The 23199-nt window shown below is 34.3% G+C and overlaps 2 protein-coding genes across 3 annotated transcripts in view; one reads left to right on the forward strand and one right to left on the reverse strand.

Annotated features, from left to right (window-relative positions):
- The window catches only part of LOC127876766 (uncharacterized), a 332105-nt gene extending 321857 nt beyond the window's left edge, over positions 1-10248 (reverse strand). The window contains exon 1 of the mRNA XM_052422234.1: positions 10116-10248. Within this exon, the coding sequence (XP_052278194.1) occupies positions 10116-10233 (118 nt within the window). The 5' untranslated portion in view covers positions 10234-10248. The remainder of the gene's footprint in view (positions 1-10115) is intronic.
- Positions 10249-10334: 86 nt separating this feature from the next.
- LOC127876773 (nicotinamidase-like) overlaps positions 10335-23199 on the forward strand; it is a 55483-nt gene continuing 42618 nt past the window's right edge. For both annotated transcript variants that reach the window (XM_052422245.1, XM_052422246.1), the window contains exons 1-2: positions 10335-10468; positions 15250-15370. In XM_052422245.1, coding sequence (XP_052278205.1) covers positions 10371-10468; positions 15250-15370 — 219 coding nt within the window. In that variant the 5' untranslated portion in view covers positions 10335-10370. The remainder of the gene's footprint in view (positions 10469-15249; positions 15371-23199) is intronic.

Consider the following 23199-nt stretch of genomic DNA (forward strand, 5'->3'; position numbering starts at 1 on the left):
GTTAATGGAAAATTTCAATGGGCCATAACTCTGTGAAAAATCATCCGACCATAACTGGCTGATAACATGCACATCTCCTCTTGGTAGTGAAGCTTCCCATAAAGTTTCATTGAATTCCCGTAATAAGTTGCTGAGAAAATAAACAAGAATTTTTTAGAGGAGCATAAAAATGATTCAAATATGAAATTTCTTTGTGTTATATACCTCATTATAAACTTCCTATTTTAAAACAAATCAATAGGCAACCGTGAGGCAAACAAGAAGGTATTATAAAATGACAGCATATTTTTTTATTGAAGTTTCTCTCTGTGAAGACAACAGACTATGAATTATTGCATATGGTTTCTTAGTCTGATTTTTTTTATCCCTGAATTATAAAAAAAACACATTTAGTTCTGATCACCTTTGAATAAGATGCATTTTTAATTTGAGAAGACATGCTTCGCACAATTATAAGGCAACTTTTAAACAAATGCAAAGCACAAGATACACGTCGTTATAAACTTGTGTGTTTAAATTGTACACTCTGGTAAAACTTTATGTTCAAATAATTATTTTTATCAATTTTACAAGTCTAAACTAGGTTTTTTTGTTATAAAAGCAAATGTAAAGAATGCTTCATTAATTTGTAATGCAATGAAGACTAGTTTTCTTATGACATATCACATATACCTAAAGCTACCGTATAGGGAGAAATAATTACTTTTGACAACTTTCAAATTCGAATAAATGACAATTGAATGTTATTAAACAATGTTTCTGAAACAAGTTATGTATTAATTTTAAAACAATTTGCAAAGAGATGTCATATTAATTCATCAATTTTACCCAAAAAAAAATACCTTGACCTTACACAACTCAAAGTGTGTAGCTCCTTGAGATACACATGCATGCTATATATGAAGTTGCTACCTTTAATATTGCAAAAGTTATTGCAAATGTTAAGGTTTGCACAAACAAACAAACCAACAGATGGGGCATTATGTAAACTACCTCATTAAATAAATTGTATTTTTTTAAAGAAAAATTGTGCTTCCAATGCTGGATGCATATTTCCTCATCAACTGTGTCCGCTTTGACTCACCTGAAAAATATATAAAGATGCATATTAAATATTGGATCTGTCATCTTTACACATATACTCTAAGCTGGTTTTCTAAAAGTTTCTAAGATAATTCTTAAACAAATTGTTCTAAGATTTAAAGTTTTGAGTAACTCTTCTTTTCATGAATCTTCAACACAATATGAAATTCAAAATCCATGCATATTTGTATGATTGTTTCAAATGATCATGATATACTCATATTTACTTCCTTTATTTACTAAGGACTTATAGAAAAGCAAGAATTGAAATTACCATAACACAGATGAAATATTTGTTATCAAGGACACGTTTTTAACAGTAACTCTTATTGCTGTTGCTTCGCGATTGTATAATCAATTGTGTCTTACTGACTAGACAGTGTTTTCTCAAGCCCTTTTCAATCTAAGGATGCTGCCTAAGATAGTTCACTGCTCTTTGATCGGATAACTTTTTCTGCATTTTTGGATATATTTATGTTTACAATTAGTTCACATAAATAGAGTACCCTGGCTGTTGCTACATGATCGACTACTGGGTCAGTGTCTCCCCCTTCCAACACCATGGCAGAGGCAGGGTTGTTTGCCAGCTGGTCCGAGTTCTGCAAAATGATCATGATGAACTCATATTTACTTCTTTTATGTTCTTGAATTCTTATTTTCTCTACCGTAAATGACAGCTGCAATCTCATTCCTAATGTGCTTATTCACTCATGTTATCCTAGTATTTTAATGTTGTAGATGGAATATCATGTGAATGGATCTCAAATGAGAAAGGACTTATAGAAAAGCAAGAATTGAAATTACCATAATACCCATAAAAGATTTGAAAGCAATGGCACACTTTTAACAGTCACTCTGATTCCTTTTGCTTCGCGATTGTATAATCAATTGTGTCTTACTGACTAGACAGTGTTTTCTCAAGCCATTTTCAATCTAAGTCACCTGCTGCCTAAGATAGTTCACTGCAAAATGATCAGGATATACTCATATTTACTTCCTTTATGTTTTTGTATTCTCATTTTCTCTACCGTAAATAACAGCTGCAATCTCATTACTCCTGTGATTATTCACTTGTGTTTTCCTAATATTTTAATGTTGGAGATGAAATATCATGTAAATGGGAAATCAGATCAGAAAGGAATTATAGAAAAGCAACAACAGAAATTATCCTTACTTTGAGTAAAGATTTGTTAGCAAGGGCACGTTTTTAACAGTGACTCATTGCTTTTGCTAAGAGATTGTATAATCAAGTGTTTCTTACTGACTAGACAGTGTTTCCTCAAACCCTTTCCATTCTGAGTCCTTTGCCTAAGATATTCCACTGCTCTTTCATCGGATAACTTTTTCTGCATTTTTTAAACATATTTATTTTTATAATTAATTCACATCAATATAGTAAGGTGGCTGTTACCTCATGTTCGACTGATGGGCTACTTGCTATCTCTTCTAGATGACCTTCAATGAATTCTAGAAAAGTAAGTTAACAATTTGAATAAATAAATATGCTTTAAAAGTATTTGCAGCAATTAAGTCAGTCATTCATGTGTCCAAACATATTATTTCTATGGCTTTTCAAACAAGGCATGCAAACAAGGGCTGTTTGTAAAACACGCATGCCCCTCGAATGGGCTGTCAGTTACAGTGGCAGCCATTGTGTGAATATGTTAGAAACTATTTTAATGCTTCAGGTCAATGTGACCTTGACCTAGTGACCTGAAAATCAATAGGGGTTATCTGCCAATCATGATCAATGTACCTATGAAGTTACATGATCCTTGGCCTAAGCATTCTTGAGTTATCATCCGGAAACAATTTTACTGTTTCTAGTCAATGTGACCTTGACCTTTGAAGAAGTGACCTGAAAATCAATAGGGGACATGTGCCAGTCATAATCATTGTACCAATAATGTATCATGATCCTAGGTTTACGCGTTATTGAGTTAACATCCGGAAACCATTTGGTGGACGGACCGACCGACGGGCCTACATGCGCAAAACAGTATAACCCCTGGGGGCATCCAAAGTGCAATATAAATTCATTTACATATACATGTATACATGTTCACACTGTACATGCAAACCAGCAGATTCTGTAGTGTGTGAGTTCGAATTCCACAGGGACAGTATTGGAATTTTGTGTGTGTGTTTCATTTCTTTGACTTAACAATTTCATCAATTATCATAAGTGCATAGCAAAACACTTTAGTAAATTTTAGTCTTGACTCTTGATGATTTACATTCTACTTCATTTTTAGTTTTAGTGCCCTGGGGATTTTTTTTAATACTTATTAAAACACCTATCTTACAGGATTATTATTATAATGGGGTATCATTTTAAATAAATCATTAAGTAAATTAAATACCATTTAATAGTTTTATTTATTTCTGACAATTAGATCCCCTATTTGCCATTGACATGCTCCTTTACTCAGGACTTACCAACAGACAAACCCAGAGAGATCATAAGAATACACAGCAAAGTACAAAATAAAATAAAAAATATAATCATATTGCAATGATTTGTTTCTTATTTGTAAAGCCATTTTCTATCATTTTCCTTATTGAACAATTTTTTTTTCATAATCCAGGAAAAAAAGCAATGGAAAGTAATTCACTTAAGAAAGCATAAAAAGAACTTTTCTGGATAAAAAACACTGGTAAGTTATAATAATGGTTTGCTTTTTTTTGGTTTTAAATCAAAACATATAAAACATATATAACATTTTGGTGGAAAAGTGATAAATGATAAATGGTGGAAAAGTGATAAATGATAAAATATATACAGTGTTTCGTTTTTGTTGGAAATAAAATTATTTACCCCCTTCAGAAAGCAGTCTTCTGGCTATTTGTCTCCGTTCTTCTAGTAGTTGTGTTTTGCTGAGCACAAACTCTAAGGATTGATTCTGCAGGTAGCATTCTGCTTACTAAAGTTGTTAATATCATTATATTTACTGAGAGGTAGCATTGGGCAGAAAAAAACACAACTGTTTCAACCAATTAAGTGGGTTTGAAAATTAATTTACCAAAGCAATCCAAGTAATACTTAGGCACGCACAAACATTTTATGAACATACATATTAATTACAAGTTTCATGTAGTTCCATACAATAGTTACTGAGCAACAGCTATGGAAAGCAAAAAAAAGTTATGAAATTCCTTACTTTCAATCAATGAAGAGGATAACTATGGTTTTACCAAGTTGATGCAGATTCCTAACGTTCAATCAATGAAGAGGATAACTATGGCTTTACCAAGTTGATGCAGATTCCTTAATTTCAATCAATGAAGAGGATAACTATGGCTTTAGCAAGTTGATGCAGACTCCTAACGTTCAATCAATGAAGAGGATAACTATGGCTTTACCAAGTTGATGCAGATTCCTTACTTTCAATCAATGAAGAGGATAACTATGGCTTTACCAAGTTGATGCAGATTTCTTACTTTCAATCAATGAAGATGATAACTATGGCTTTACCAAGTTGATGCAGATTCCTTAATTTCAATCAATGAAGAGGATTATTGGCTTACCAAGTTGATGCAGATAAATTTTATGCGTGTACCAATGCAACATGATAATAGAAAATAATTTTTAAGGTTCATTACAAGAAAAAGTTAAGAAACAGCTGTGGACAGAAAAGTGTCACAGATGGACAAAAAGACAAACAACGTTTAAAGAAAAAAAAATCATTGGGAAGTACAAATAACAGATTCCATTACCTTTAAAACGTAGACACCGCAAGATATTGAATCTGACTGTTTTGCATGACGTGGGCAGAGTATGTTCCAATGTATTGGTCCGCCCATATCAATGCTGGATAAGCGCCGAATGTGCACAAATTTACTGTTCAAAAGCAAAAAGTAAAATAACAACATCATCAAACCACCATAAATGATACATTATGAGTACAAATATTATTTGCTAAATTTTTGGAATGAATAAGGAATGAAATTCCCTAGCTGGTAATGGAGACATATTTTTTGCGCTGTCCAGAGTGATGTCAGGTTGTCTGGTTAGATGTTCCTTGCATCTTGTCAGCACTTATTCTCATAAAACACTTAAAGGATTAAAAAGAAACTTAGAAGGAGTGTTCATTACCAAGCATTGGTTTGCATATTGGCAGATTTGTCAATTAAGTCAAGTTCACAAGGTTAAAAACATAATTACCTTGCCAGTGCTTCTTTGCATAAATCAATGAAGGATTTTAATGTTACTTGGTCAGATTTATTAATAGCTAGCTTGCTTCTGCATACTGTGAGGATTTTTATTTGGGTCAAGGTTAGAAGGTTAAAACATGGATTTCTTGTACTTCAAACAAGAGCAAACAAAAGCATAAAGTAAAGAAATGTTTCCCTTGTCCACGCCTCTTCTCGTAAACAAACCAATGCAGGAATATTAATGAAACTTGCTAAGTGCTAGTACTAAGCCTAAATGTAAATTATCAGGATTTTTAGTTAGGTTAATGTCAGGGTCACATGGTTAAACAAGAAAAGTGTTTTTAGAAACACTATGTCCCCTATTGCGCCGCTTTGAAGCTATATATTTGACCTTTGACCTTAAAGGATGACTTTGACCTTTCACCACTCAAAATGTGCATCTCCATGAGATACACATGCATGCATGCAAAATATCAAGCTGCTATCTTCAATATTGCAAAAGTTATGGCAAATTTTAAAGTTTGACGCAAACATACACTCAAACCAACAAACAAACCTACAGACAGATAGACCTACAGACAGGGAAGAAACAATATGTCCCCCACTATAGTGGTGGGGGACATAAAAAAGTTCTTGGTAGCAATTATTCCCATAAACCACTGAAAGGTGTCAATCAAACTTAGAAGGAATTACGCTTATGCTACATATTGTCAGGAAGTCTAATTTCGGTAACGGACATGACACCAAAACCTCCACAATCTGATCAGTGTAAACTTTTTATATAAATGATGATTATTTGCAAGTTAAATATTTACATAGCATTTTACAGTCTGTGATATTTTCTAATTTAGTATATGAAGTTAAATGTATCTAATCTGTTTAATTAAATAATGTACACATTTACATCCATTGTTGCAGGATCTGTTGCTGGGAAACATTCTGCTCCCCCATCGGATTTATGTACAATACTTTGTTGTCTTTCGGTTGCACAACCTGAAGAAAATAAAAGAGGCCCCCAGAGGGCCTTGGGGTGCTAACCTGAATAATATGCGATCTTAATAATTAGTCCCACTGGCAGGAATCTTGAAAATTTAACCTATTTAGAAAAAAATTAAAGTTTTTTTTCTATGTACATATATAAAAATAATTTGACTGCTCCAGGTTGGGGATATTTTTTTGAACAAGAAAAATAAATTTAGCAATCAAGATGAAAATACTATAAATTGTTCATGCCAAAAACCTACTATCTATGCCTTATGTTTTCAGAGAAGGTTTTTTAAAGTTTTTACTAACTACATACTTTCTTGTATGAACACAATGGCCCAGCAGGACAGGGCAAATTTTAACCTGTGTGCCTAAATTTGAACAATATTGGCAGATGTCCACTTGGCAATGTTGTATGCACAATATTTATCCTATATGCCTGGTGGTTTAAGAGAAGACTATTTGTGAAGTTTTTTTAGTATATACATGTAGGGAAAACATATTGGGCCCCAGGGTGGGCCTAACTTTTGGCCCCAAGCCTGTAATCTCAACAATCTTTGTAGAAGCCCACTATACGAATGCCAAAAATGTAAGCTCTATGCCATGTGTTTTGAGTGAAGATTTTTGAAGGGTTAACTGTTCACATAGAGGAAAAACAGATTCATCACAGGACAGGGCAAATTTTGGCCCCAGCTCTGTTATGGAATCAATTTTTGTAGAGGCCCAGTAGACAATGTTTCATGCCATTTATACATGTATCCAAGTTAAAAATTGGACAACCGTGATATTTCGCAAGTAAATTGAGAATCATTTTCACTTACTATAAGAGACCAGTGGAATCCACCCTCATTGACTGCTCCAACCAGATGATCATACTCCAGTATCTGCACCTTTGCATAGAAAATAGTACACTTAAGACAAGAGCAATGCTCGGCGGCAGGTTCAGTCTTGAATAAATGAAAGCTTGTCAGAATTATTTTTAAATCACAAAGACCTTGACCTTTGACCTAGTGACCTTAAAATTGAGTGTGGTGTGTAGAATACATCAAAGTGCATCTACATATAAAGTTTCAAAATTGTAAGTGAAGCACTTTCATTTTAGAGACAAAGTAAAGGTTTTAGCACGACACAGACGTCGGACAGCACGAGCTGGCTATGACAATACCTCGAGTTTTCTCTGAAAACAGCCGAACTTATAATACTCAATCAAGTTATTCTTGAAAATAACAATATAGACTTCTTTTAATCAATGCTTTATATACTTTTATTCATTGAGACCATCAAACAATTCCTAATAAATACCAAGTAAATGCACAGATTTAACATGAACCTTCACGCAGTTATGACCATATTTCATAATATTTAAAAATATTTCAATGCTTAAAAGTTTTAACATGTTCCAGCAACTGTCACAAAATCTCAACCCTTTAATTTCAGGTGAGCTAAAATATGGTTTCCATCATATTGGTCAATGCAAAGGGTTATTTCTTAATAACGTAAATGTGCTGTCATTTTAATGTAAATGTTTAAATGTTCACGGAAATGCCTCAAAGTTAAGGTATTAAGATTAAATCATTTTATTATTGAACATGCTACATACCTCGCTTAAATACCTGTGTTTATCAGGGTCTTGTCCCAAAAATATGGCAGTCCATACTGTACTTGCTACATGGAGAACACTGCCATCCAAAGGCAAACACAGCAGATGTAAACATGCATCCATTATCTAAAATTAAGTATTTAAGACATGCCATAATTAAACAATCATTTTAACACATGAAGTCAGAACAACCAGATATACTGTTATCATGACAACAAAGTTTGTGTGTTCATTGAAATGTTTTCCATTTATGTGTTGGCATTGTATATTTGTTTATATGTTTTTAATTAATTGGTTATTAAAATATATTCAATAAACTCAAGCCAAGCCATCAATTTTTCTGTTCAAGTTAGAAACAAGTACACATCAGTGAACAATGAAATAATAATAAGAACACCATGAACAATTTAGAAGCAAGACATGGATTAAATAATCATTGGTACAACTATCTGTGTAAACAACAAACTATAAAACACCATTTACTCTACATTATTAGAAGGAGACTATTATTTTCTGAATGCAAAATTAAATATATAAGGAAAATAATATAATAATAATATTATAGGTATCAATGTTCAAACAGGTCACACAATTTTACGGCAGTTAAATTGTGAGAACATTTGGTTTGATAAAAAGGTCACGAGGTCCGGTAATATTAGAATCATTTCCAAATTTGCCAAATTATTATCGGAAAAATCCGAGGACCGACGGTATTTCGGAAAGACTGCAATAGCAGAAACAACACATGTTCTTTAAACCCATTATGTCTTTCGCGTCTCTGTTCTTAACGATCAATGGCACTGACATCTTCATATAAATATTTGATGCAAATGTGCCAAAAATATACATATGTGGTAATTTAATTTGCAAAAGTAGCATGATTTTGTAGTAAGTGGGAAAAGATTGAAGTGATAGAAAGTCATGAATTATTTTTGATGTAGGACGAACCTAGTCATGGTGTTGAGGAGCGATTGTGTTAAAAAATTATGCAAGAAACATGTAAATAATGATTTCAAGATAAATGAGATTTTCAAGTCTGCTTGCAAATTTTTAGCAAAGGCAAATTGACAGACAATACTTCAGTATGTTTTTTGGTAAACGTACAGCTTAATTAAAAAATGTTCACTTAGTCAGTATAGTGAATCGATATGCATGACAATGTTCTGTGCAAGTGAATTTCATATAAACTTAGCCTAAGTCTTAAGCATGATTACTGTGTTCTAGAGCTTTATGGTGGACGAACCAGTTATCTAACACCTAAGAAATTACGTTAAATTACCTTAAAATTGAAACACTTAAAATTACAAAAACATTTTGTTATAACAAATGACTAACAGTTCAATCATTGAATGATTTATCTGTAAAGTTTTCCAGCAAACTACCTTCAAGAATTCATAACAATGATTCCTTGATTATTGTCACCTCTAGCAGACAAAACAAAATGGCCACCGATGTAAAAATCACCTATTACCAACACTTCATAAATACTACTCGAGTATATACATAGTCACATGACTATCACGTGACCCGGACTCGGCGAAAAAATCTGCGTCTGCTATCAAAATTGCAAACAGAAATATGCTTTTTGGTGTGTAAATGCACGTTTTCATAAATGCATTCAAAAAGTAATAGCAAAAAACACACAAAACGGTGTAAATAACAATAAATGCATTCCTTTAACCTGTTTTCGGCGTATATGTTTCAAGCCAAGTAGGCAAGTAGGTCATGGACTTCATGTGCGACCATTTGTTTATCAATGTGACGTCATGCCCACTTTTGCGCATGTGCATACAGAACCAAAACAAAATGTACGATAATAGGTGCTGTTCGATAACAGGTACTTACACGATACATTTGTTGGTCATGTCGATGTAATGTTTTAAATCTATAGCCAGTGGCCAAGGTTAACGATTCTGACAACACTTATTTGCATTTACATGTAACCTTTTTGGCTTTATCATCGTGAACTCACTTTTGAAGCGAGTCAACAGCATCTTGAAACCCATAGAGAAAGTGTAATAATGTAAACAATAAGCTAGGTGCGGTATTTAACAGGCACAAAAATTCGATTCGAAATATTAAAACACCTGTAGACTGGGGTGACCCACGTTTTGCCAAAATAAGGGCACCATATAACACACTATGCATCTGCGGAAGTGCAGGTCAACAGAACAGGAACTTCAAAATGCTGGAGGGGTGTAAACAAATAAGCAAGGTGCAGCATTTAACAGGCACATATCTTCGAATACCAAAATGGCCATAAAAAAACACTGGAATCGCACTGTTAAAATACCTGTAGACTTCGGTGACCCACGTCTTGCCAAAAAAACAAAACGTTCGCACGTTTTGATTTCTTCCTCTTTGATGTAATTGTCGGCGTCAATAAAAGAGGGAAATTTTAACACCGCCATTTTTTTACAACAGACTAAGTTATCTCCCTTCGTGGGCGGAGTTAACACCGCACTACTTTTGAGAATACTCTTTGGCTGATTAATTTATTTGGAATACAGCGTTACCGATCAATTAAATGACAATTAGTAAATAAACGATGGCAAACGATAAGAAGTTCATAGAAACTGTGTTCGAGAAATTTGAATCACTTGATGAATTTAACAGGGAATGCATTGGACACTATGATGCAGACAGGTACAACTGCAATTAATTTCCTGTATATCGCTATTTTGTTTTTACGATTACAAGATGTATTATTCGGATGCACAATATTTCGGATAGTAAATATGTCAAATATAAGCCGTGTTGTTCAATGTTTACATGTCTATATTACCAATTAATGAGACAATTATTAAACTTACCACGTCAATACACTCTACTTACATTTGTCAAATTTAAAGATTGTTAGATGTTAGTAAATACATAATGTTTACCTCAAATTGAGGCTCAATAATTATAAAATTTATTAATAACTATATAAATTTATAATACATGGGTGAATACTTTCTTCTGACAAGGGGCATCCTTAAGATCGATGTAAATGTGGGAGTTGCCCATCGCAAGACCCACCCAATCGAAGACCAAGGCGTCGGAAAACAATCTTTGGAAAAACTCTAACATTGTATACCGTTACTATATATATAAAATTGAAATTAAAAAACATGACATGAAGTCTGTAATTTGAGGTGAAAAATAATTTATTTAAATGTGGTTTGATTCATAATTTAATACAATGCTTGTTGATACCAATAAATTTATTATTATAATTATGTTTTTATTCATTGCACAAATAATGGTTACTATGTGCCAGGGTCATCATCACGATTCATAGCGCTGAAATAAAGCTACTACTTCTAATACTTACCGTAAATCCACGAATATAATACGCCCTAGTGCATAATACGCACCCCCGAGTTTGGTCAAAATTTATCTGTAAAAATTGAAAATCCGAGTAAAATACGCACTAAAAAAATCAGTGTCCGAAATCAGCCATTTCCGAAAAAATGTGTCAATATATTTTTGTATTATGAAAATAGCAAATCAATTTGGTGTTGTCAACTATCTGTTACCCCGGTATATTGATCGGGATGTGTTATAGTGCTGTTGTTATGACAGTTGCATAATAAATATCTCTGTCTATTGTTTATTATCCCCACGCTTTTTGAAAAAAAGGTGGGGATATTGTGGTGATCTCCGCCGTCCGTCCGTCCGTCCGTCCGTCTGTCCGTCCGTCCTGGCCACTATCTCCTCCTACACTAAAAGCACTAGAACCTTGAAATTTACACACATGGTAGCTATGAGCATATGTGCGACCCTGCACTATTTGGAATTTTGATCTGACCCCTGGGTCAAAAGTTATAGGGGTTGGGGTGGGGCCGCGTCAGAAATTATCACTCATTTTTTTAGGTTATTTTACATTTACTTCTTTATTTCTACACCGATTCACTTCAAATTGATACTGGACCTCACCTATGACAATACGGTCAATCTCAACCATGCATGGCCCCATTCCCAACCCTGGGGCGCCCCGCCCACATAGGCCACACCCACCAAAAATTTCCATTTACTATAATTTTTTCATTTCTACACGGATTCACTTCAAATTGATACTGAACTTTTGTTATGACATTAGGGTCAATCTCAACTATGCATGGCCCCAATCCCAACCCTGGGGCGCCCGCCCACATAGGCCACACCCACCAAAAAATTCCATTTACTATAATTTTTTCATTTCTACACGGATTCACTTCAAATTGATACTGAACTTCTCTTATGACATTAGGGTCAATCTCAACTATGCATGGCCCCATAACCAACCCTGGGGCCCCGCCCACATAGACCACACCCACCCAAAATTGCCTTTACTATAATTTCTTCATTTCTACACCGATTCACTTCAAATTGATATTGAACTTCTCTTATGACAATACAGTCAATCTCAACTATGCATGGCCCCATTACCAACCCTGGGGCGCCCCGCCCACATAGACCACACCCACACAAAATTGCCTTTTACTATAATTTCTTGAACTCATTTTTACACCGATTCACTTCAAATTGATACTGAACCTCTCTTATGACAATACGGTCAATCTCAACTATGCATGGCACAATTACCAACCCTGGGGCGCCCTGCCCACATATGTCACACCCACCCAAAATTGCCTTTTACTATAACTTCTTCATTTCTACACCAATTCACTTCTAATTGATGATGAACTTCTCTTATGACAATACGGTCAATCTCAGCTATGCATGGCCCCATTACCAACCCTGGGGCACACCTAGGTCAAACATTCGGCGTGGGGATACGCGTCGGCCTCTACCGCGCCATTTCTAGTATTAACAGTGATTGTTACCAATAACACACTGGCTCCTTGCTGACATCCGGGTCAAGCAGTCATAATTACAAAAGAAAGAAGCAGAGACACTGTTTTTTGTTTTCACATTTAATTCAATTTGCCAATATTCGGGACGATAATAATTATAATTATAATCAAGTAATACGAAGACAAAATGGTTACTTCCGTTTTTATAGTTGTCTAGATGAATAACTTTTTCTTTTTTCGAGTTACAAACTCGATACTTTAATATAACTTAAAATACAATTAAACCGCTCGTGTTTTTTTATGATTTCTTAAATTAAAATACGCTGCTGTCATAAAGGCTATTTTGGGAGTAAAAAACAAATGAATTAATTATCACCTTTCAATTTAATTCGGCAATCGGCAGACAGGTGTAATAGACTCTATTAGCATCATAAAACTAATTATTTAATTACCACTCTTTACTTCAGATATGGTAAATATGCGGTAGAAAGATAAATAGTGGTCAGCTAAGAAATATTTATTAACGGGTATTGTCAGTTGTTTGTTTTTTCATTTGCTAATCTCTTTATACGACTAAGCGTCCAGTCGCTATTTTGTAGGCAGACGACGATATTAACTGTGTATTCAAAGTATACAGTGTATGCGCATGGATGACCCAATATAATCCGATAGCTCCTCCCGTTCTCACGTTTCATTCGACAACGTCATTTCATTTGTAAGCGAGCTTTATGTTGATTGGCCAGCTACCATGCGCACTTCAATAACACTAAGGTCAAGCGATGTGTCATAATCGGGTACAGACCGGGTTTCGTTTACTGTTCGAATTGCAAACACTTTCATTAAAACAAAGAGACAAATATAGAAAACCAGTCCGATATAAATGGCGGATGTTTTCAATGAAATTTTACTAGATTTTCGCATTTTCACAAATAAGATTTTTATTGAGCCAAATTCTCAATATTTTCGCAAATGACTCAGAGCCCTGTTGCACCCCTTTGATGTAATGGTGTAGACCAAAATGGCTGCCGCGAAGCAAATAACAGCGGTTAAGTTGAAAATTTGCACAGGAAAAATTTTGTTCTGCTCTAAACTCGTATATTATACGCACCCCGTACTTGAAGAAAAAATCGGCAGGTAAAAAAGTGCATATTATATTCGTAGATTTACGGTAAACAAGTCAACTTATAACATATAATGTTAGTTTGTACGCCATACCTGATGTGTAAAAAAATGTAGAAGACCTTTTTTAATCAAATATATTACTTATGACACATATGAATTTCAAAACAAGCTTTTTAAAGTCTTAGTTTCTGGTCTACTTTTAAATGTGAAAAAATAGGGCATAACCTGGCATAGAATTTGCATTTTGTTTTATTTGCATTACATGATAAAATAATTTCACACATGAATTAAAAGATAAAGAACACTGTTTACACAATCACTAAAAGTCTGATCGATTCTTATGGTGCTAAGTAACATGTTTTTTTATATACATGTATTATAGGCCATTTTTATGTCCCCCAGTCTATACTGGGGGACATATTGTTGTTGCCCTGTCTGTTTGTTGGTTTGCGTCAAACTTTAACATTGGCCATAACTTTTGCAATATTGAAGATAGCAATTTGATATTTGGAATGCATTCGTATCTCATGGATAGCACATTTTGACAGGTAAAAGGACAAGGTCATCCTTCAAGGTCAAAGGTCAAATATATGGGAGGGGGGCAAAGTGTTTCACAAACACATCTTGTTTTACAATATAAATAATAACTGAACATATAAACAATCTCTACTTTACAAAAAACGGTCTGTTTCAAAACTTTCCTACAAATAATGATATAAATTTATCATAGATTTATTTTCAGAGAGCAAAATTTAAAAATTTTCATGTGGTATGTTCAATGCAAACAAATACAAGCATCAAATTATATTAAGTTTTAAATTTTTAACTCTGTTACTGTACACACATGTTAATAAATTAGACAGACATGCAATCATTGACTTGGATCAGTATTCTTTTTTATGAAAGGTAAGGAACAAACTAAATGACACACATGAACTTGAATGAGTAAAAAAAATAAACATTTTAAATCAATACTAAAATAAGCCTTGATTTAGTAAAAAACTTCTCTGTTATTGTTATAGATGGCCATTTCTTCGTCATATGTCACTGGCATTGTTATTAACTTGCCTATAAGAAAGGTAAATAATAATGTTTTTGTAATTATACCCCCACTTAACGAAGTTTAGGGGGGTATATAGGAGTGTCGGTCGGGTCTGTCTGTCGGTCGGTCCGTGTCCGCTCTCTAATTCAAGTAATTTTCATCTGATCTTCACCAAACTTAGTCAGAAGTTGTATCTCCATGATGTCTAGGCCAAGTTCGAAAACTGGTCATGGCAGGTCAAAAACTAGGCCACGGGGTTCACTTAGTGCGTTTTAAACATTGAGCATGGTGTCCCCTCTCTAATTCAAGTAGTTTTCATCCGAGCAGCCAAGCTTCACCAACCTTGGTCAGAAGTTGTATCTTATTCTAGATGATGTCTAGGTCAAGTTTAAATATGGGTCATGCTGGGTAAAAAACTAGTTAAAGTCATAAATATATTATTATGTTAGATAAGTTAATAAGAAATCTGATTCTATTTGCAGAGATGGGAAACTGAATTTTAAAGAGTGTTCAAAACTGATGGAAGATGTATTTCAGTCAAAAACTTACACATTGACACCATATTACATGGAGCAGATTTTCAACTTGCTGGATGAAGACAAAGTAAGTAAGGTGCAATTAAACAGCTCGATCTGATGTTGAATAACTAGCAAATTATTTGTAATGCCCCCGGATCGAATAATCAGGGGTATATTGTTTTTGGCCTGTCTGTCTGTCATTTTATGTGTGTCCAAAAGCTTAATATTGGTCATAACTTTTGCAATATTGAAGATAGCAACTTGATATTTGGCATGCATGTATATCTCATGGAGCTGCACATTTTGAGTGGTGAAAGGTCAAGGTCATCCTTCAAGATCAAAGGTCAAATATGTGGCTTCAAAGCGGCGTAGTATGGGCATTGTGTTTCACAAACACAGCTTTTGTTTCTTTTTTAAAGTGATGACAAGGATTCATATTATTTTCAATGTTGCCATCCCAGAGCGGACTTGGTTTGAAATAGAACGATAGAAAGTGCTGGAATTTGGTTCAACTATTTGTCATGTTTTTTCAGTCACTAGAAATTCTCAAGATTCCTCTGATTGTTTACACTATGCACATATTTTTCTGTACTAAAATTGCAGACCTGTGTGAAGGAGCTGATTCCTGTCACTATCTATCAATGATTGGAGTGGTTTTGCAGTAGTTCCTTGGCTTCGTTATGCTAACACACCTTTACAGTGTTTCAAACTTCTCCACGATAAAAACTTGTCCAGTTACTGCTGAGACTTACATGTACCTATAATAGGCTAGCAATCTGATTAACCGGTAATCCTCATGTAAATTGTGCATTTTTAGCTCACCTGAGCACAACGTGCTCATGGTGAGCTATTGTGATCGCCTTTTGTCGGTCGTGCGTTGTGCGTCGTGCATCGTCAACATTTACCTTGTTAACACTCTAGAGGCCACATTTATTGTCAAATCTTCATGAAACTTACTCAGAACATGTGTCCCAATAATATCTTGGACGAGTTCAAAAATGGTTCCGGTTGATTGAAAAACATGGCTGCCAGGGGGCGTGGCAGTTTTATATATAGCAAACCTTGTTAACACTCTAGAAGTCACATTTATTGTCCGATCTTCATGAAACTTTGTCAGAACATTTGTCTAAATAATATCTTGGACGAGTTCGAAAATGGTTCCGGTTGGTTGAAAAACATGACCGCCAGGGGGCGTGGCAGTTTTCCTTATATGGCTATAGTAAAACCTTGTTAACACTCTAGAAGTCACATTTTTAGTCCAATCTTCATGAAACTTTGTCAGAGCATGTGTGCCAATAATATCTTGGACGAGTTCGAAAATGGTTCCGGTTGGTTGAAAAACATGACCGCAAAGGGCGTGGCAGTTTTCCTTATATGGCTATAGTTAAACCTTGTTAACACTCTAGAAGTCACATTTTTAGTCCAATCTTCATGAAACTTGGTCAAAACATGTGTCCCAATAATATCTTGGACGAGTTTGAAAATGGTTCCAGTTGAATGAAAAACATGGCCCCCATGGGGCGTGGCAGTTTTCCTTATATGGCTTTACTGTATGGTAAAACCTTGTTAACACTCTAGAAGTCACATTTGTGGTCCAATGCTCATGAAACTTGGTCAGAATATTTGAACTAATAATATCTGGGCTAAGTTAAAAAATGGTTGAGATCAGTAAAAAAAAACATGGCCGCAAGGGGGCGTGGCATTTTTCCTTAAATGGCTATTTACTACAAAACCTTGTTAACACTCTAGAAGTCACATTTATTATCCAATCTTTATGAAACTTGATCTGAACATTTGTTCTAACAATAGCTTGAGTGAGTTTGAAAATGGTTATGGTTTGTTGAAAAACATGGCCACCAGGGGGGGGGGGGGGGGCAGTTGTCCTTATATGGCTTTAGTGAAAACTTGTTGACACTATATTAGCCACATTTATTGGCCAATCTTCATGAAACTTGGTCAGAACTTTTGTCCCAATGAAATTTTGCCAGAGATTGAAGCTGGGTCATATGAGCTCAAAAACTAGGTCACAAGGTCAAATATATAAAAAAATGTTAAAAGTCACTTTTTTGATCCAAAATAATCTTCATGAATCAGCTTGCATTTTTTTCAGAATAGTCTAGTTCCTTTGGCTTTCAGGTGAGCACCTTAGGGCCTGATGGCCCTCTTGTTACTTATTTCTTCACATTTAAGGTCAATAGCACATACACATATATGACACATAAGACATAGATATTATCACAGATTAACATAAAATATATCACAGATATCAAGGAATTAAGACTAGGTTGATTTTCTTTTTAAAAAAATCAAAAAATTTAATAGCAACAAATAAAACGCTGTTACAGTATGCATACTTTTAACAATATATGAATTTTTTTAACAGTAGTATGTTCATATGAGCATGAGTGCTGAGGACCTATGGATTACCCATTAAGCTGAACGCTTATTTCCAATGGGGTCCATAAAACACACACTGAAAAAGAGAAAGTGATACATAACCATATAAACAAACAACAATCAATAATTAACAATTAAGATTTTGGTACAATACGGGATTATTAGTAGTATGCATTCATCTTATTGTGCACAATATCACAATTTAACATGGATTATCACAGATGATTGTTGCAACATGTATTAGTAAAATACAAAGTCAAATTTACTTTCTGATACTTGTTGTTCTAGAAGGTGCTTTTTCACTAATTTTTTGAACCTAGTAATGTTTTTTACACTTTTAATATTGTCAGGGAGAGAGTTCCAGTCTCTTGGTCTAGTATATAGGAATGTCTGTTTACAAGAAGTATTATAGACACCGTGAAAGATAAAATTAAATGGCTTGGATGCTCTTGACAGGGTTCGACATTAACTTTTTTTACAGCAAGACCGTCGGACCAGCTCCTCTTTAAATGTACTAGCCCAAACCTGATGTCTACTAGACCACAAATGACATAGCAAATGAACACAATTGTGTCATGTAACTGTTTAATCAGGATTTATCAGTAAATAATCAGTGAACACCAGATTTTTTTGTTATGCATAGAGTAAAACAATAAAATAAAACTTTTTTTTGCTTTTCTCCGTCAAATTCAATCCATGGGAACTGACTCGAGTTTCCATCTAGGATAAAATGGACGTTTTCGTGTTTCTTCATATTTACGTGTCGTGTCAGTTTAAGCGTCGGATCCTTTTTTATTAACTGATTTGTCGGACGAAAATCCGAACTTGAAAAAGCCATTCTTTAAATTACATTCTCTTGTCTGCTACGCAAAAATGTTTACATTGAAGATACCCATTTTCGATAGAAGTCTTAAAATCTTGCTCTACAGTTCTATGACACTGCAGAAAATCATTAATATTCATGACAACTTGACCAATGGAAACAAGCAATTTCTGCAGGAAGCTCTTCTTTGCGTCTAAAAATAGCAATGAATCGTGTGAATGCTCTGCGTTTATTTAAAAACACTAGTTTTGTTTTAATGTAAATAACAGATACGAGAGTAATTTTACACATTAAAAATAAAGGTTTTCACAGCAGTTAGTTATAGTTATATGAATCAGTATAGATTTTTTTATGTACGACCAGTCGGACAAGCTAGCCCGCAGTTTTACTAGCCCGACCACCGATCTTACTAGACAATGTCTGTCGGACGTGCCTTAGTGTCGAACCCTGCTTGAGCCATTAACAAAGTTTTTTCTAAGATATGGAGGACATGTTTTATAATAGACTTTATGCATGTGATTAAGCCTTAGCTGTTTTACTCTATAGCTAACACGTAACATATTCAGATGAACATAGTCCGCCAAGTAATAGAATGTCTTGGAGAGTAACCTTTTATAAATCTTATTATCTTGTTCTGGACAATTTGGAGTTTAGATTTTAGACCTTTATTCAGACCTTCGTACCAGGATGAACATGAATAATCGAAGTGACACTGTAAAAGAGCAGATGATAACAATTTACGTGTGTTAAAATCCAAACAATTATTATGTCTATACAAAAATTTAAGTTTACCATTGACCTTAGAGATAATGTTTAGTACAATAGCTCCACCTGATAAAAAACAATCTACTGGAAGGCCTGAGTACTTAACTTGTTTAGTACTATTTATCTTATGACCATTAGAAGTGACTTGTGTAGACTCTTGCTTACTTAAGTTTTGTTTTGGGCAGAAAAGAATAAATTCAGTTTTCCCCAAGTGCAAGGATAACTTATTATCTACCAGCCAGTCCAAGCAAATTTCTTAAACTTTTCCAAGTTTGGCAGATATAAAATCAGGGTCCTTATGGCTTAACAATATTGTGCTGGGGGTGTTGCGCCAGATTTCGTGGCTTATTTTGCTTTATGTGATATTATTACTCAGATATCTATATTTACAGAATAGAAAAACACAATATACTGTGAAACCATTATTAATCGTCAGGCATTAATTTTCATAAATTTCGTCAGTCGACCGATCAGCGAATTTAAGATCCTAACGAACAATCATGCTCTATGTTTGAACAAAAACAAACACCAATTTGAACAATATTTTAAAACTTTACCGTAGACATGAGGCATTAAATTCCATCATAATCCATGCACACATTCACTGCTGTTTCGTAATCAAGATTAATCCGGTTTTGACACTAAGGGATGTCGATTACACAAGGTACTTAACTGACACGTGACACTTCTTAAAACGCGTGTGCAGTACAGCTGTATCGAATGCGTTGACTTCGTTTATGTAGTATGGTAATGAATTAGCGCTAATTGTTTATAACTTTATTACCCATTAGGTGCATTGTGTTTTTTAGGGGTGTTGCATATTAGCCACCACGCAGCGAATGCCGATGAAAGACAATGAACCAAATGAAAAGATGACGATGTGTGATCAACATGCGTATTTATCACAAATTAATAAAGAATATTTTAATTGCTGTTTGTAGTTTGATTGTTTGCGTTTAACCACACTTATTACTATTTTATATGTATCAATTTATTTATTTTTCAATTATTGACATTATTGATTTATATACCGGTAGTTAATTTTTAAGAACAAACACACTCATAGAGTTTATAATTTTAATGTTGATATCAGAATAAAAAAAGCAATTTATTTGGAAAAAAAAGCACTTAACAAACTGGAACCTCTTTCGTATAACACAAACAGTTTTAAAACGGTATTGACAGCATTTTAATAAAAATCATACCAACTAGAACACATACACAAGAAAATGAACAAAAGTGACTAGTTTGATTTGCTTGCAAAAAAAAATGCTTCATTTCTTTTAGAGAGCAAAAAAAACAGGAAACAACATTGTTTCATCAACACAACATGGACATTTTTTTTAAATCAGTCCAGCTTTCCTAAAGCCTGCCGTAATTAAATCTGCTCTTCCTTCCATCTTGGAATGGGTTGTGATGAGCCATTCGGCATGGATCGGCTTGAACGTGTGAATGGCATACATTAAGAGGGTCCATTACTGTCCATTGATAACAAAAGACTAGTTAATTGGCATGTGACAAACAGGCCCCACCTCCTGCAGTGATTTTCAAGTGTGTTCCCGCATTCGTACCACGATTTTTCGCAACTGCGCTTGATCCAAATATGTATTACACACAAATCGGATATTGACTGACGCATTTTTTATAAATTCAAAATCAGAAATCGGCGAATTTAAGTGCTGACGAAATCGTCATTTTTATAAAAATTACGAAATTTTGTGCTGTCGAAAATAAATGGTTTCACAGTACATGAAAATAAACGAGTGCATATAGGTCAGCCGGCAATACTCGAATCTTATTTAATTGCATAATTATAGTATAGTGAATTATTGTGCTCATGCTTAATAAACTGGTCCAAATGGATAAATATTTCTAATTAATTTTATCAAAATTGGTCCTTATCATGCAAATGTTGAAACCATATTAAAAATCGATGATTGACATACCACAATAATATCGCCGAATATCTTTATTTAGTATCTCTCTGATCAAAACAGACTTCAAGTGCACAAAGTTTACGAGACGGCGTTTATATAAAGATTTCTGCAACTGACCGCAAATTGACCTTGATACCTTGCGGATTGGAATGCAATGCATTACAGTCACTACGTTATTGTCAGTAAGACCGGTGTAACACAATGATCGCAACCCCTTCTGCGAACTCCGGTGATGAACTGTATTTATTTTATGCTTTCCGGTGGTTTATAGAGAAATATCAGTGAATTAAAACTGATAATTTCACTGTTTCAAACAATGAAAATTATCAGTGAAAATTATCGATAATTTTCACTGTTTATGTTAAATGACGTCATTTTTTTGACGAAATGACGTCATGTTCCCAACGAAAGTCTTTAGTTAAACTCTTTAACAATGTATATAAACTGTGAAATAAAGCATAAAATAAAAAGAAAATTTGTTGGATTCGATGTATTATCGATTTTAATTCACTCGTGATCATATAAAATATATATTTTCACTCGTGGCTGCGCCACTCGTGAAAATATTATTTTCTATGATCACTCGTGAATTAAATTCGATAATCCACCGAATCCAACAAATATCCTCTATATAAACTCTGACTTTCGCAAATGGCCGCGTAATGACCCGAAACCTCGCGGGTTTAAAGGCAATGCAAGTAAGTACTAAATATGACAACATAGCCTTTAGTATAAACGCTTTTGCGCTGTTAATTCTCTGAAAATAAAAGGTGAACGCACAAACTGTATTTATGTCGAAAATTGATTGTAAAACTGTTCTATCTATTGAGCCTTTTCATTAGAGATAAAATTGTTTCATGCAGTAAAACAGTGTTACAAAGACGCGGATATGTTTCCAATGTTCTGGTGTTATACTCAAATCAGCCAATGGAATAAATGAAGTGTATTCATTCGTACCTAGCCGCAGGAAATTTTATTTGAGTATTATTGGACACTTACAAAGGTCAAGTCAGGGTGAAAAGCTGGCTTAATACAGCTTACGCCGAAAAAAACAGAGGGCCAAGTATACTACCCTGAGACACCCCACAGGTGGCTGGAAGTGGGGTTGAAGTTGTTTTACATATGTTTACTACTTGGCTTCTTTCCGTCAGGTATGACTTAAACCATGGAATTGACTGAACACCCATTAACTCTAGCTTGCCGAATATAATGTCATGATTGACAGTGTCGAATTCCTTCTGGAGGTCTTGCATAATCATCTCTGTGTATAGGCCTTTAGAAGTATTCATTTTAATAGTATCAAGGAGATTAATTAAACAACTATCAGTAGAGTATGATTTTCTGAAACCTGATTGGTGTTCGTAGATAATATTATTTGTAACCAAGTAACATTCAAGTTGAGTATAAACAGCCCTCTCTAGAATTTTTGAAACAATACTTAAAATGCTCACTGGCTGATAATTACCTACATCCATGGTGCTGCCTTTTTTGTGTTAAGGTTTAACCCTAGCTTGTTTAAAATCATCAGGAACAATACCTTTAGAAAAAGATGAAAGTATTATAAAAGTAATGGGGATCTTTAAAACTTCTGCACCATCCCTCAAAAACCTAGCGGGCATGCCGTCTAAACCAGTACTTTTACTAATATTAAGACTGCTCAGCTCACGGAGCACAAATTTCTCTGAAACATGCTTTTTTTTATTATCTGGATTTTTATCGTTATAAAATTGGGACAAATGATCAGAGTTTAGGTCAAATTTATGTTTTTGGCCTGGAAGCTTTTGTACCAGAACTGAGGCAATATTAGTAAAAAAAATTCATTTACATAGATACAAACTTTAACAATATCATGACAAATTTCATTATCTACAGATAAAACAATATTTTGACTATTTATTTTAGTATTGTTGTACCCAAAAGATTTCAAACTCTGCAAGAGTTTCTTTGGTTCAAATTTATTCTCTTCTATTTTAGTTGGGAAATATTCAGACT

Source organism: Dreissena polymorpha, chromosome 4 (assembly GCF_020536995.1).
Source record: "Dreissena polymorpha isolate Duluth1 chromosome 4, UMN_Dpol_1.0, whole genome shotgun sequence".
NCBI classification, from domain to species: domain Eukaryota; kingdom Metazoa; phylum Mollusca; class Bivalvia; order Myida; family Dreissenidae; genus Dreissena; species Dreissena polymorpha.